Raw genomic sequence first — 16,173 nt, 5'->3', positions numbered from 1 at the left:
ATCTTAATTCTTAGACAATAGAACCATACCTGCAATAGTATTGTGAAAAGACAGGACAGGAACACATCAGTCTCCAATGCACCACCTGACAAGCTGTTCTACACAGGAGCATGAAAAAAGGTAAAACACATATCCTGTCTCACATCCCCAATACATTGCTAGGTGCTTTCAGTGTTGACAGTACCAAAATACACCTAACATCAACAGGCATCACCAGTAGCGCAACAATTAAAATTAGAAACCAAAAGCAAAGTTCCTGGCGATCATAGCGATCTGACTCCCCCCTTCTGTCTGAACTTGGAACATTCCTGTTCGCGGGCTTTGGCCACTGACCCTCAACCTGATTGTTCTGCTCTGCGTTGTGTACTATTCCAATAATCTGAAGTTTGCTGGAATAACCATTTTAACTCTATTACAATATGTCTATTCGAAGTGTATGCAAATAAATTATACAAGTGGTTAAAATAACCCTTACCTAACCTATTTAAAATGACAACGTCAATGGGGTAGAATCCCGGATAGACGTCCCAAGTACCCTGCATAGCAAGGCCCACAAAGTCATAAACCCCGCCTATTTCGAAAATGTATCTATTCAAATTAGATTTTAAACCAAACCCTAACCGTAACCACACTGCTAACCTTAAATTAAGGTAAAACATCTATTGTTTGTTTTCATGAATTTTTACGATATGCACAATTTTGACTTTGTGGCGGTGGCAACTTTTCCCTTCCCAGTTTTGTTATTTATTTTCAGTGTATGACGGGTTCATCATGTGACCGCCCACCTCAGTCATATGACCGCGGTGTTTAGGGTTTCGTTGAGGAAGAGGAGGTGAGTATGGTTGTTGCTCATTGCGACATGTTACTTTTTGACGAAGTGTGTCAGTTTTCCCACTTTCACGAGGTTGGAGCAATAAAATGTTCGACTACTTATGACGGTTCGAATCTAGGTTCCCGGAAGCATCGCCTCTGGTTTTAGAAAGTCTGTGGCTCTACAGTGTAGCATTCTTTTTTTTTTTTGCCTTGATTCCACAGTATCACAACTTTCTTTGTCAAAGAGCCGAGAGAATACCGAACAGACCTACCAGCATGGTTGCAACGGCTGGTTTGATGGGGCTACAAAGCCGACTCGCAGTGCTTTTCTCGGTTGTGCTATCTCCGTGTCTATGCACCTCTTTTGGCCAGGTAGGAAACTTGACCGGTTTTTCGGTCATGGGTTGACTTACTGATTCACTATCTATGAATGTATTTTACAGTTTGCAGAATTCTGCACAGCTTTGCAAGATGTACATATGTTGTAGATTGTTCACTGCAAGAAAGCATAGCAGTATAATTATTTTGGGTACAATAAAGTTATGGCCCAATAGCTGTTCTCTGTGACCAACAGTACAATAGACTTGCTGTAAGTTTGCACTCACAGGCCGTTGCAAAGCTAAGCGACCAAAACAGACCTTAACCTCAAAATGTAGTCATCCGTCCTGTCTTCAGAGTACATTTTACATTTTAGCAGACGCTCTTATCCAGAGCGACTTACAGTAGTGAATGCGTACATTTCATTTTTTTTTTCTTCTTCCGTACTGGGCCTCCGTGGGACTCGAACCCACAACCCTGGCGTTGCAAACACCATGCTCAACCAACTGAGCCACACGGGACCGAGAGTATAATATAATAGCAGATGCGTTCACTTGCTGAATTGGTGGCATATGTGAACAAGAATAGCACGTGTTATCATGGGTGTTGTGTGATTATGATTGTCAAAAAATCACTTTAAAAAGATGGCTAGTTCGATCCACCATAATTCCATAATTGATTTAGCTGATACTCCGTAGGCTACTGGACCGTATAGCCCACTGGCTACTTTAACAACTCATTTAGACAACTCATTCTGCTTATAATTCATTTCCGACGTTGTGTAGGCCATTTTGTATATTAACTAGTTAGATACATGCAATGTCTTTTGTCTTAACTTGTTGCCAGAGAAGACTAAATAAAGTAGTGCTTACCAGAATAATGTCTTCCATCGATAGAATGAACGCATTAATTATCTAGTTAACACCTGTGAAGTTGTCTGATTCGTTTAGGGACCGGAGAGAACGCAATAACTCAAATAGTCAACATTGGTCCTGTGCAAAATGCCCACGTCATCCATTTTTTAATTTCACTAGGCAAGTCAGTTAAGAACAAATTCTTATTTACAATGATGCCCTACCAGGGAACAGTGGGGTGACTGCCTTGTTCAGGGGCAGAACGACAGCTTTTTACCTTGTCAGCTCGGGGATTCAATCCAGCAACCTTTAGGTTACTGGCCCTAGGTTACCTGCTGCCCCAAATGAAAAGTTGAGCAAACGATGAAACACATTTCTGATAATACTTCAGTTCGTCTTGGGTGCATATTTTATGTGGTTGAAATAACTGTCTGCTTGCATAAGTGTCAAAGATAACACAGGCATTCTCATTTTCTCAAGAGATGCTGAAAGAAGGAAATTATATTAATCCACTTCTATTCCTGAGACAATTAACATTTGTTATATAATTTTACTGCAAGAAATGCATCATTATGTTAATATTATACAATACTACATGTGAGAAGTTAAAAACCTACAGACAGTGTCCATATTTCAGTTACTATTACATTTAATCCATATTAATTTAAATTAGGAATATTCTGTTTATTCATGAACACAGGGATATTCGTGAACAGGATATGAAAGGTGCATGTAAACAGCTTATCCCTAATAAGACCTTAAGTGGGATATGAGCTACTATCCAGGATACTGTGTGTATGTAAATGTCGTTACTGTCAAATGCTGTCTTTTTATAATTGTCACTTTCAGCCGTTCTTGTTGGCTAAAATCCAAGCTTCTTCCAAGAGGGAACTCTGAGGTTTTCTTTCTGCACACTCAGTTTTACCTGGCCTAACCTGGCAAGTGGCTGCTTATGCCAAGCAATGAGCCAAGTTGACATTCTCTCTTTCTTTCTCCCAGATTGAACCCCTGGTTTATGATGAGCAGTTGCTGTGGGTGAGTGGCGGGGCGGGGGAGGTGAGCACCTACCGGGTCCCACTGCTCTCCTTCACCCCCAAGGGCAGTCTGCTGGCCTTCGCTGAGGCCCGCAAGAAGTCTGCCAATGATGGGGGGGCCAAGTTCCTTGCCATGCGACGCTCCACAGACAGAGGTAGGCAGGCTGTCAGGGTGAGCAGACAGACGGCTGGACAAATGTTTGCAGTGTTTAATATGATATCTGATGATCAATGGGGGTCCCCCTTGGTCGGTAATTCGGCCATGATTTGATAGCTGGCCACTAGACTAATTTAGCAATGTTAAAACATTTTAGCTGACATGGGTTAATTGAGTGACTCACATAACAGAAACTGCTGATGCACAACTGCATTTTGAAATTGTACCTTGTGTATTCTACTATTCTAACTTTCAACAGTAAGTAAGGAATTGATCAGGCCGTCTGTTGCCCATCCCTGGTGTAATAAGTGATTCCTCACGAAACCCAGACAAAAAAATACTCAGGTTTTCACAAAATGTAATCCATTGAATAGTCCTTTGGAGGAAGGATTGTTGACATATATTTGACATTTGTATCTAAAAGCAAAATTGAGAAATAATTAATCAAAGTTGGCAAATTTATGACATTTTATTCTACAATGTAAAAATATAGAAAAACCCTTGAATGAGTAGGTGTGTCCAAACTGTTGACTGGTACCGTGTGTGTATATATACAGTACCAGTCAAATGTTTGGACACACCTACGCATTCAAGGGTTTTTCTTTATTTTTACTATTTTCTACATAGAATAATAGTAATGACATAAACTATGAAATAACACATGGAATCATGTAGTAACCAAAAAAGTGTTAATCAAATCAAAATATATTTTTTATTTTAAATTCAAAGTAGCCACCCTTTGCCTTGATGACAGCTTTGCACACTCTTGGCGTTCTCTCAACCAGCTTCACCTGGAATGCTTTTCCAACAGCCTTGAAGGAGTTCCCACATATGCTGAGCACTTGTTGGTTGCTTTTCCTTCACTCTGCAGTCCAACTCATCCCAAACCATCTCAACTGGGTTGAGGTCAGGTGATTGTGGAGGCCAGGTCATCTGATGCAGCACTCCTTCACTTTCCTTCTTGGTCACATAGCCCTTACACAGCCTGGAGGTGTGCTGGGTCATTGTCCTGTTGAAAAACAAATGATAGTCCCAATAAGGGCCAACCAGATGGGATGGCGTATCGCTGCAGGATTCTGCTGGTTAAGTGTGCCTTGGATTCAAAATAAATCACTGACAGTGTCACCAGCCAAGCACCATCACACCTCCTCCATGATTCACGGTGGGAACCAACACATGCGGAGATCATCCGTTCACATACTCTGTGTCTCAGACACGGCGGTTGGAACCAAAAATCTCAGATTTGCACTCATCAGCCCAAAGGACAGATTTCCACCAGGCAAATGTCCATTGCTTGTGTTTCTATAAAAAAAAATTAAACCTTTATTTAACTAGTCAAGTCAGTTAAGAACAAATTCTTATTTACAATGACTGCCTAGGAACAGTGGGTTAACTTCCTTGTTCAGGAGCAGAAGGACAGATTTTTACCTTGTCTGACCAAGAAGGAGAGTGATGGAGTGCTGCATCAGATGACCTTGGCCTCCACAATCACCTGACTTCAACCCAGTTGAGATGGTTTGGGATGAGTTGGACCACAAAGTGACGGAAAAGCAGCCAACAAGTGCTCAGCAAATGTGGGAAGTCCTGGCAGGTTAAAATTCAATCCCACCAAAAAAGGCAGACATTTTGGGGGGGGGGGGGGGTTTTATTACATTTTTTGTTTTAACAGCTCTTACACGAAAAGGGCTTATCATTTTCGTAATTTCACAGTATTATTCCTACCTCGTATTGTTTAAATATATTATGTATAACACAGGAAATTCACATTTTTTTACTCCACTGGGCCTTTAACACCAGTCTGAGAGGCTTGTAGGAAGTCCAAACAAAATGCAGTCCCTTTGCCAGTTGATACAGAATCACGCAGTATTCAAAGAATGTCATCAATACAACAGTGAATAATCAGTGTCCTTGTACCTCCAGTCTGATATCAATCACTATCAACAGATATGAGAATAATCCAATAGGACACTGGAAATTGTTTATTAGACACTCCAAATATGCTAAACATTGTGTTCACTCTAAATTAAATATGAACTTTAGTCATCTTAAATATTCCCGTTACAGAATGACAGGACAGAGAACTCACACACTCGCATTTGAATCGACTTTGCTTTGTATTGGCCCATCGTCACTCTAGTGCATTCGGAAAGTATTCAGACCCCTTCCTTTTCACACATTTTGTTATGTTACAGCCTTATCATAAAATTGTTTAATCAATCTACACACAATACCCCATAAGGACAAAGCGAAAACATGTTTTTAGAACTTTTTGCAAATGTATTAAAAACAGAAATAGCTTATTTACATAAGTATTCAGACCCTTTGCTATGAGACTCGAAATTGAGCTCAGGTGCGTCCTGTTTCTATTGATCATCCTTGATGTTTTTACAACTTGGGAAATTCAATTGATTGGACATGATTTGTAAAGGCACACACCTGTCTATATAAGGTGCCACAGTTGGCAGAGCAAAAACCAAGCCATGAGGTCTAAGGAATTGTCCGTAGAGCTCCGAGACAGGATTGTCGAGGCACATATCTGGTAAAGGGTACCAAAACATGTCTGCAGCATTGAAGGTCCCCAAGAACACAGTGCCCTCCATCATTCTTAAATGGAATAAGTTTGGAGCCACCAAGACTCTTCTTAGAGCTGGCTGCCCGGCCAAACTGAGCAATTGGGGGAGAAGGGCCTTGGTCAGGGAGGTGACCAAGAACCCGACGGTTACTCTGACAGAGCTCCCGAGTTCCTCTGTGGAGATGGGAGAACCATCCAGAAGGACAACCTTCTCTGCAGCTATCCACCAATCAGGCCTTTACGGTAGAGTGGCCAGACGGAAGCCACTCCCCAGTAAAAGACACATGACAGCCCGCTTGGAGATTGCCAAAGGGCACCTAAAGGACTCAGGCCACGAGAAACAAGATTCTCTTGTCTGATGAAACCAAGATTGAACTTTTTGGCCTGAATGCCAAGCGACACGTCTGGAGGAAACCTGGCACCATCCCTACAGTGAAGCATCATGCTGTGGGGATATTTTTCAGCGGCAGGGACTGGGAGACTAGTCAGGAAAGATGAATGGCGCAAAGTACAGAGAGATCCTTGATGAAAACCTGCTCAGGACCTCAGGCTGGGGTGAAGGTTCACCTTCCAACATGACAATGACACTAAGCGCACACAGCCAAGACAACGCAGGAGTGGCTTCAGTACAAGTCTCTGAAAGTCCTTGAGTGGCCCAGCCAGAGCCCGGACTTGAAACCGATCGAACATCTTTGGAGAGACCTGAAAATAGATGTGCAGCGACGCTCCCCATCCAACCTGACAGAGCTTTAGAGGATCTGCAGAGAAGAATGGGAGAAACTCCTCAAATACAGGTGTGTCAAGCTTGTTGTGTCATACCCAAGAAGACTCAAGGCTTGATGAGAGAAACAAACTATTTCATCCATTTTAGAATACGCCTGTAATGTAACAATGTGGAAAAAGTGAAGTGGTCTGAATACTTTCCGAATGCACTCTATTTTACAACACTTTACTTACGACGGATAGTTTCCTCCTCCCCTCTCCGATCTCTATCCTCTACTTCCCCTCCACACTAGGTGCCACGTGGTCTCCCACCTCCTTCATATTGGACGATGGCTACTTGGCTGACGGGCTGAACCTGGGTTCCGTGGTGGTAGATGAGGAGACTGGCTCTGTGCTGCTGATCTACTCTATGTGCTTCCACCAGTACCAGTGTGACCCTGCCAGTATTATGTTGGTGGAGAGCATGGATGACGGTCTCAGCTGGAGCCCACCAAGGAACCTCTCAGTCCAGCTAGGGGTTAAGAACTTCGCCCCTGGGCCTGGCTTTGGCGTTCAGGTGGGTCACCACCGTCCATGGCTTTGATACTTCTCTTCATCTCCCTCTCTCAATGTATCTAATCGGGTGAAAGTAGATTCAATTTCATGCCAGTACGGGGACCTCCTGTGTGTGCATGTGCTTTTTAAAATCTTTTTTATGGGCCTAATCATCGAATGACATAGAGATCCTATTAAATGAATAGGGATTCTATGGGCCTAATAGTAAAGATTTGTCGTTTCACTTTTAAAATGTATGTGCCTACCTTTTTTTTTTATGTGACATAACTGGTTGGTTGTTTTCATCTGATTGTCAAACAATTACTTCAAAGGCTGATGAAGATTACCTCCGCACGTTACTCAAGGACGGCTAAATGATGCGGTGCTAGAACAAAATGTTTTTAAGCCTCAAAATGCAGCATCTCTTCTGTCATTACTTGATGCTCGTCTAGAATGCTAAATAAAGCCTTGCTCACCAGAATGTCATAAATTGATAGATCAGTGCATCATCAGTTGACATTGGTAAAGTTTTCTCTTTCGTTTCGGCTTCTCTCACAGAGCGAGGACATTTAGGGACCAGGGAGATTTCCAAATGACATCAGACCGGTTTAAAGGAAGTTTAAAAGCTGTGAAAAAGAGCCAACATGATTTTGATAGTATTTCAGTTCGTCTTGGATGCATATTTTGTGGTTGAAAATGAAATACTGTCAGCTTTTGTCGCTGAAAGAAATTGCACGTTTAGGCTACACAACAGGTCCTTAAGCGCGCAATCCCATTCTCAAGATGCTGAAAAAATTAAGCATATTTTTCCACTCCTGTTCCCTAGACCAAATTTTTATTATATTTTGGACCATTTTAATGTGAGGAACATTAAATTGTGCAGGAGTTAACAATTTATAATAGGCTTAGACTGTTTCCAGACTTCAGTTACTATTCCAACCATTAGGCTACTCCGATAACAATTTGAATAATTCTGGCATCCATACAGTGCCATTTGATAAGGCAAAGAGACAACACTTTTTGGTGTTCTGTAAGTGATGTGCAGGTCTAATGAATGACATAAGTCTCGATCTCGGCCACTAATCTCTGCCTTCGAAAAATGTTTATTGTTGATCCACACTCTATTTTGGAGCGTATTGGTTAAATCTTTAGACTCCAACCACCCAAGCTGTTCTCTCTGCTTCTGCATGGCAAGCGGTACCGGTACATCAAGTCTGACACCAACAGGCTCCAGAACAGCTTCTATCCCCATGCCATAAGACTGCTGAATAGCTAACTAAAGAATTAGCAAAATGGCAAAACAGAGTATCTGAGTTGACCTTTGTATTTTATTCTTATCTTTACACTGTCTCTATGCACACTCACAGGGCCCTACACACTACGCACATTGATACTCCAACACACGTACACTACCGTTCAAAAGTTTCGGGTTAATTAGAAATGTCCTTGTTTTTGAAAGGAAAGCACATTTGTCCATTTTTTTAAAAAACAGCAAATTGTGCAGAAATACAGTGTAGACATTGTTAATGTTGTAAATGACTATTGTAACTGGAATATCTACATAGGCGTACAGAGGCCCATTATCAGCAATCATCACTCCTGTGTTCCAATGGCACAGTGTGTTAACTAATCGTTATAATTTTAAATAGCTAATTGATCATTAGAAAACCCTTTTGCAATCATGTTAGCACAGCGGAAAACTGTTGTGCTGATTTAAAGAAGCAAAAAAAACGGGCCTTCTTTAGACTAGTTGAGAATCTGGAGCATCAGCATTTTGTGGGTTCGATTACAGGCTCAATGAACTTTCTAATGAAACTCGTCAGTCTATTCTTGTTCTGAGAAATGAAGGCTGTTCCATGTGAGAAATTGCCAAGAAACTGAAGATCTCGTACAACGCTGTGTACTACTCCCTTCACAGGACAGTGCAAACTGTCTCTAACCAGAATAGAAAGAGTGGGAGGCCCCGGTGCACAACTGAGCAAGAGGACCAGTACAATAGTGTCTAGTTTTTGAAACGGACGCCTCACAAGTCCTCAACTGGCAGCTTCATTAAATTGTACCCGCAAAACACCAGTCTCAATGTCAACAATGAAGAGGCGACTCCGGGATGCTGGCCTTCTAGGCAGAGTTGCAAAGAAAAAGCTATATCTCAAACTGGCCATTAAAAAGATTAAGATGGGCAAAAGAACACAGACACTGGACAGAGGAACTCTGCCTAGAAGGCCAGAATCCCGGAGTCGCCTCTTCACTGTTGACGTTGAGACTGGTGTTTTGCAGGTACTATTTAATGAAGCTGCCTGTTGAGGACGTGAGGCGTATGTTTCTCAAACTAGACACTCTAATGTACTTGTCCTCTTGCTCAGTTGTGCACTGGGGCCTCCCACTCTTTCTATTCTGGTTAAAGACAGTTTGCTCTGTTCTGTGAAGGGAGTAGTACACAGAGTGGTACGAGATCTTCAGTTTCTTGGCAATTTCTCACATGGAATAGCCTTAATTTCTCTGAACGAGAATAGACTTGACGAGTTTCAGAAGAAAGGTCTTTGTTTCTGGACATTTTGAGCCCGTAATCGAAGCTACAAATGCTGATGCTCCAGATACTCAACTAGTCTAAAGAAGGCTAGTTTTATTACTTTAATCAGCACAACAGTTTTCAGCTGTGCTAACATAATTGCAAAAGGGGTTTCTAATTATCAATTACCCTTTTTAAAATGATCAATTTGGATTAGCTAACACAATGTGACATTGGAACACAGGAGTGATGGTTGCTGATAATGGGCCTCTGTACGCTTATATAGATATTCCATAAAAAAATCAGCCGTTTCCAGCTGCAATAGTCATTTACAACATTAACAATGTCTACATTGTATTTCTGATCAATTTGATGTTCTTTTCACGGACAAATGTGCTTTTCTTTCAAAAACAAGGACATTTCTAAATGACCACAAACTTTTGAACGGTAGTGTACATGCATGGCATGGGGATAGAAGCTGTTCTGGAGCCTGTTCAAATGTATTTATATAGCCCTTCTTACATCAGCTGATATCTCAAAGTGCTGTACAGAAACCCAGCCTAAAACCCCAAACAGCAAGTAATGCAGGTGTAGAAGCACGGTGGCTAGGAAAAACTCCCTAGAAAGGCCAAAACCTAGGAAGAAACCTAGAGAGGAACCAGGCTATGAGGGGTGGCCAGTCCTCTTCTGGCTGTGCCGGGTGGAGATAATAACAGCACATGGCCAAGATGTTCAAATGTTCATAAATGACCAGCATGGTCAATTATTAATAATAATCACAGTAGTTGTCGAGGGTGCAACAAGTCAGTAACACACAAGTAAGTGTCAGTTGGCTTTTTCATAGCTGATCTTTGAGAGTATCTCTACCGCTCCTGCTGTCTCTAGAGAGTTGAAAACAGCAGGTCTGGGACAGGTAGCACGTCCGGTGAACAGGTCAGGGTTCCATAGCCGCAGGCAGAACAGTTGGAACTGGAGCAGCAGCACGGCCAGGTGGACTGGGGACAGCAAGGAGTCATCATGCCAGGTAGTCCTGAGGCATGGTCCTAGGGCTCAGGTCCTCCGAGAGAAAGAGAGAATTAGAGAGAGCATATTTTAAATTCACACAGGACACCGGAAAAGACAAGAGAAATACTCCAGATGTGACAGACTGACCCTAGCCCCCCCCCCGACACAAACTACTGCAGCATAAATACTGGAGGCTGTGACAGGAGGGGTCAGGAGACACTGTGGCCCCAGCCGATGACACCCACTTTGCCAAAGCACAGCCCCCACACCACTGGAGGGATATCTCCAACCACCAACTTACCATCCCGAGATAAGGCCGAGTATAGCCCACAAAGATCTCCGCCAAGGCACAACCCAAGGGGGGGCGCCAACCCAGACAGGAAGACCCACGTCAGTGACTCAACCCACTCAAGTGACGGCATGGAAGAACACCTTTAAGCCAGTGACTCGGCCCCTGTTGGTGTCAAACTTGATGTACTGGTACCGCTTCCCATGCGGAAGCAGAGAGAACACCTTGGGTGGTTGGAGTCTTTAAAGATTTAACCAATATGCTCCAAAATGCAGTGTGGTTCAACAATAACATACATTTTTACTCAGACACATAATATGCACATTTATACTGACTCTACACCCACATACAATCATCATATCCTGATGCCTAGTCACCTTACCCCTATACATATCTACCTCTATTGATACAGTATCCCTGCACATTGTAAATATGGTACTGAACCTGTATATCGTATGCTTAGTTACTTTTATCATGTTCTTATTTTTATTTATTGTGGGGTTTTTTTTCGTTCTACTTTATTTTTAGTATTACATTGTTATTGATTACTGGATTGTTGTGGTTAGAGCTTGCAAGAAATTAATTTCACTGTGCATGTGACTAACTTAAAACAGAACAAAAAAACTTGTATTCCACAAGTTTAAGTCTCTTTTCTCATTTTTCATGCGACTGAAATGTGGTAATGATAAATGGTGAAATAACCTACAGTTTTCTTAATCTATGTTTTAACTATTGTGATAGGCTCATGTTTTACCGGAATGGCGTACCTCCGCTATTTATTATGCTGGTACTCCGTACCGGACCATTCCGTCTTACTTTCACCCATGGATATCATTTAATTCATATAATTCCCCCTGCTTTATTTGTTTGTCATCTCTACCCTTATATGAGAAGAGAGCTCCTTATTTTTCCTTCCTCGTGATACCATTGCTGACGTAGCCTACTTTTGTGTTGTCAGTAAGTTTGAGTCATGTCTCCCATGATGGCTCTCTCTTTTTCAATACCTCTGCAGTTCTTAGTGTTGTTAACCTGCCTGTGTATTTGGACACAGCAGTATTTAGCTAGTCATTCTGAATGTTCTTTCCTTTTATGAGCCCAATTTCTATCATCCCTAACCCTTATATTGTGTGTAATAAACCTTAGTAATAAATCTTAGGGTCAATGCACTGAGGTCAGTTGTTTCGATTGAACTGTTGTGCTTTGATAGAGTACACTATTTTTGACTGTCTCTCCATGTCCCCTCTCGCAGAAGCACTACCCTCCTGCCAAGGGGCGTCTGGTGGTGTGTGGACATGGCACACTGGAGGGTGACGGGGTCTTCTGCATTCTGAGTGACAACCACGGGCGAAGCTGGAAGAATGGCGCCGCGCTGAAGAGCATCCCCTACAACCAGCCCAAACAAGCCCTGGACTTCAACCCAGATGAGTGCCAGGTAAAGCTATCCAGGGAGGGAATAGGTAGGAAGGACTGGAAACGATGCCACACAGTACAATACCCATATAGTTATTAGGCAACCCTTGAGTTTTACTAGTCTGGTAATAGTTTTATAGTCTGACGCTTTTGTTCTGGTTTTGTTCAAAAGTGATGTATACTGATTACAATGCAGTTCCTCTACTTTTTTTGTATCAGACATTGGAAAGATACTGTAGCTAATCCTTGTAGGACCACTTAAATTGATTCATTTGACTAACAACTATTAGTATCCCTTGATGAGAAGTGCTTGAGAAACACTATTGGCTTTATCTGTTAAAAGCCAAAAATCAGGCTGACCTCAGTTCCTCAATCAAACTCCTCTCTGCCTCTTTCTCCCCTCTGTAGCCTGTAGAGATGGAGGACGGTAGCATCGTCATCAACGTGCGCAACCAGAACAACTACCACTGCCACTGCCGCATGGTGGTGCGCAGCCTGGACGGGTGCGAGACTCTACCTGTGGAGCAGCTGGTGTTTGACTCCATCCTGATAGACCCAACGGTAGCAGCAGGGGCGCTGCAGAAGGAGGGCGTGATGTACTTCACCAACCCAGCTGACAGTACCCACAGTAAGGACTATGGGAAAGGGGTGGGGATGGGGCCCTCTGGTGGACAGAGTGGGTTGGACAGGGGGTTAGTGGTGAGCTATTAAAAAAAAAAAAAGTTAAGAATTACATTAAAAAAAAAAAAAAACATATTTTTTTTTTTTATCTTAACTTCCACCCTCAACCTTTCTGTCCCTCTCGCTTTCTTTCTCCTTCTGCCAGGGATCAATCTAACCCTGCGCTGGTCTCTAACCAATGGCACGTCATGGGAGAAGAACGCTGTCCAGATCTGGGCGGGCCCAAGCGGCTACTCCTGCATGACGTCACTTCCGAGCAGCGATGCTGAGGACAGGAAGTTCATCTTTGTCATCTACGAGAAAGGCCACAAAGACTACGATGAGACCATCTCCTTCGCCAAGATCCACCTCTACGGTGGATGGTAGTAGAATAAGGCTGGGGGGGTGCGACAACTAGGTAGAGTCTGCCTCTAACCACTGGTCCAGGGTCAGGATCCGTGTTCTCAAAGTGTCTGAGTGCTGAACTGCATCAGTTTTGCCTTTTTAGATCATAATGAATTAGATTATATAGACGGGGACCTGATCCTAAATCAGCACTTTTACTCAGACACTTTTTGAATACAGGCCCAGATATTTTTATCCTCTTTAAAAGTGGGGATTTTTATCCAAGATCTGTGGTTAGGAGCAGGTTCTACCTCCAGCTGGGGAGGGAAAGGGAAGGGGATGCTGAAGATTCTCTCAGGACGGAGGATTCATGGGACTTTGCAGCACCACTTTGTTTTGATAGGTGGAGGGAGACATACAAACTACTCCTGTTTTATTGTACCAATAATGACAGTTGTATGCCACTTTATCCTAAGGGGGACTTTTAAATACATCAGGGTTGTATTCATTAGAGCACACCGCAGCAAAATGTAGCAAAACATTCTGCGACAGGAAATGGAAAGTTCAGCTAGTCCCTTTCTGTTTTAGTCTGTTTTCCTCCATTTGGTGCCTAATATACATGTTATTAGTATGGCCCAAGCACAGGTGTCCTGTCCTTTACTGAAGCGATAAGTCTGTAATGATTGGTGGGATGTTGGTGTAGCTACGCTTCCTTTCTGTTGAGGCTCCTCTAGCTGAGACCCCCCCCATCCCACATCACAAAATAAAAGAGATGGGTGGAAGGAAAATGTTTAGAGGGTTGTGTCACCAAGCCATAAAAATATTGGGAAAAACTTGCAACTGTGCTGTTTCCATATGGCAAAAAAAAGGTAAAAATACAGATTTAGAGAGACATTTTAATGCCTAGTAAATGTAGCTCCCAGCCCTCTGCCTCCCAGTCCATAACAGAATGGTTGCACTTTCAGAATGTCAAGGCATTTTTACGGTTTCCTTTTTTGAAGGGTGGGGTTCTTGCCAACTTTTGACGTGAGAGATGTTTGTATGATGAGACTGTTTAATGTGAGTGAATGGACTGTAAAATGATTGACTTGTGTCCACTACAATATCTCAGATGAATAGGATACGCATAGTTTGAATACCATCAACTTGATGTTTTTACGAGGCATGGCGCCAGGGATCTGTAATTTCATTCACCCATTTTGTGCTATCAGTTGAAAGTTTAATTATCAACTGTGATTGTGTCACAAATTCTTCGACTCAGTGTTTCTGTAGCAGATTTGATCAGTCTCATCTAGCTAGCGCACTCCACAGCAGATGTAGTTGTTTCCCTCAGCTCACCATGCCGAACCTATCTGTGAAGCTGACATACTGATATGAAATAGATTCCTTGTTTAGTGGCAAGACACTGCATCTGGTTAATTGCACATAAGGGTTTGATTGGTAATTTATTTGAAAATGATTTTGATTAGAAACTGTTGCCTTGTATTGAGGAATCTGGCTGCATGTGAACACGTGTCAAGTTGAATTGCCAATGTTATGGTCAATGTCAGGGCACTTGATTTTGTATTAGATTTAGCATATATTCTTCTCTTTCCTGAAAGTGTGTACATTTAATAGAAGGGCTTCCTATGTTTATGTGGTTTTAATGTTTCAGGTATGTTTTTCTGATAGTGTTAAGGAGGTGTGATGTGTGTCTGAGTACTAATATAATATTATGTATGTACTTTTAGATACTGTACAATTAGTGGGAAAAGATCAGAACTTAGCTTCTTTAAAAACAGCAATTGAACCACAGTGTGTGTGTGGAAGTGTACTGTTAAAATCGTTCCAAGCCTCTTGTAATGTTTTGGGATATCCCCTGGGTCTGTATATAATGTAAAGTATTCTGTACTTCCCTGAAAAGTATAAATGTGAAATATGTGTTTGAAATTAAACAGGATCAAATCTGGTAGCATAAATTTACCTGCTAAAAGCAAGAGGACAAATGTGAAATGCTGCATTTCTGGTTCCAAAGATGATCTCTACAGCATTCAGTGTGCCACCATCATAATGAGATTGGTCTCATGAAGTTCATCTGCACTTAGGAAAAATGTGGGGGAAACGATTAGTGCAAGTATTGGATACCCGTAAAACAATGGAAACAAATAATACAATTTATGTAAATACAGGAACAGCGGGACTAAACCCGAAGTGCAACATAATAAAGTACTCAGGAAATAGGAGAGATTACTCTCAGGAAAACAAGCAATGATCGACAAAGACAAATGACAGAGGGAGTATATATACAGTGATAGAGCGGGGATTGGAACCAGGTGTGTATAATGATGATGAGACAAGTCCAGGGTTGATGAGTGAAGGGCATTTGCCAGCAGCAGGTTCGGCGAGAAGCCCCTGACTGCAGTGTGCAGTTCAGGGCTGGGCTCAATGTGGGCGGAGTCAAACGCATTTAACCTGAACCCTACCCATCTCCTTCAAGTTGAGGTAAACGTCCAAGCTCTCAATGTCAACGAAAGCGAATCTTAATCAAACCTAACCTACATGAATAAAAATACAAGCCAAAGTATATTATGCATAATGACAGTCTCACTTACTTCCATGGTTTATAATATTCATGTTATACCAGTACAGTGGTATATTTTTATATGACCAACTACCGAACCGATGTTAGCATAGCGTTAATTAGCACCCATTTGCACGTGAGCTAGCTAATTGCTCACAATGAGGGAATCTTATTTGGACAAATTTGCCTACTTGAGCAGTAACCCTAGGTTTACATGTACAAGTATGTAATCGATTTGATCGTTGATTTTCTGTGTTTCTTCAATGTATGCCTTGTTGTGTTTGGCTGGCTCTAAATGTGTATCGTTGATGCCATTTCCTTAGTTACACACAGAGAGTCTACACAGCCTACACATAGTATATACAATAATGAAATCACCTGGTCCCAACA

At 42.1% G+C, this 16,173-nt stretch overlaps 1 protein-coding gene across 1 annotated transcript; it reads left to right on the top strand.

Annotated features, from left to right (window-relative positions):
- The first annotated feature begins 828 nt into the window (after nucleotides 1-828).
- Nucleotides 829-15,197, top strand: LOC115173402 (sialidase-1). Its single transcript, XM_029731438.1, has 6 exons — nucleotides 829-1,185; nucleotides 2,985-3,174; nucleotides 6,765-7,027; nucleotides 12,058-12,240; nucleotides 12,627-12,846; nucleotides 13,045-15,197. The coding sequence occupies exons 1-6, from the start codon at nucleotides 1,090-1,092 to the stop codon at nucleotides 13,263-13,265; spliced, it is 1,173 nt and encodes a 390-aa protein (XP_029587298.1). The 5' UTR covers nucleotides 829-1,089; the 3' UTR covers nucleotides 13,266-15,197.
- The last annotated feature ends 976 nt before the right edge of the window (nucleotides 15,198-16,173 follow it).

This window comes from Salmo trutta, chromosome 34 (assembly GCF_901001165.1).
Source record: "Salmo trutta chromosome 34, fSalTru1.1, whole genome shotgun sequence".
Lineage (NCBI taxonomy): Eukaryota > Metazoa > Chordata > Actinopteri > Salmoniformes > Salmonidae > Salmo > Salmo trutta.
Note: the sequence above shows the minus strand (reverse complement) of the source record. Positions and strands in the feature narration are given on the sequence as shown.

Coding starts and splice junctions, on each gene's coding strand:
- LOC115173402 (XM_029731438.1), top strand. CDS start 1,090: ATGGTTGCAACGGCTGGTTTGATGGGGCTACAAAGCCGACTCGCAGTG. Junction 3,175..6,764: donor GCGACGCTCCACAGACAGAG/GTAGGCAGGCTG, acceptor CCTCCACACTAG/GTGCCACGTGGTCTCCCACC. Junction 12,241..12,626: donor TCAACCCAGATGAGTGCCAG/GTAAAGCTATCC, acceptor TCCCCTCTGTAG/CCTGTAGAGATGGAGGACGG.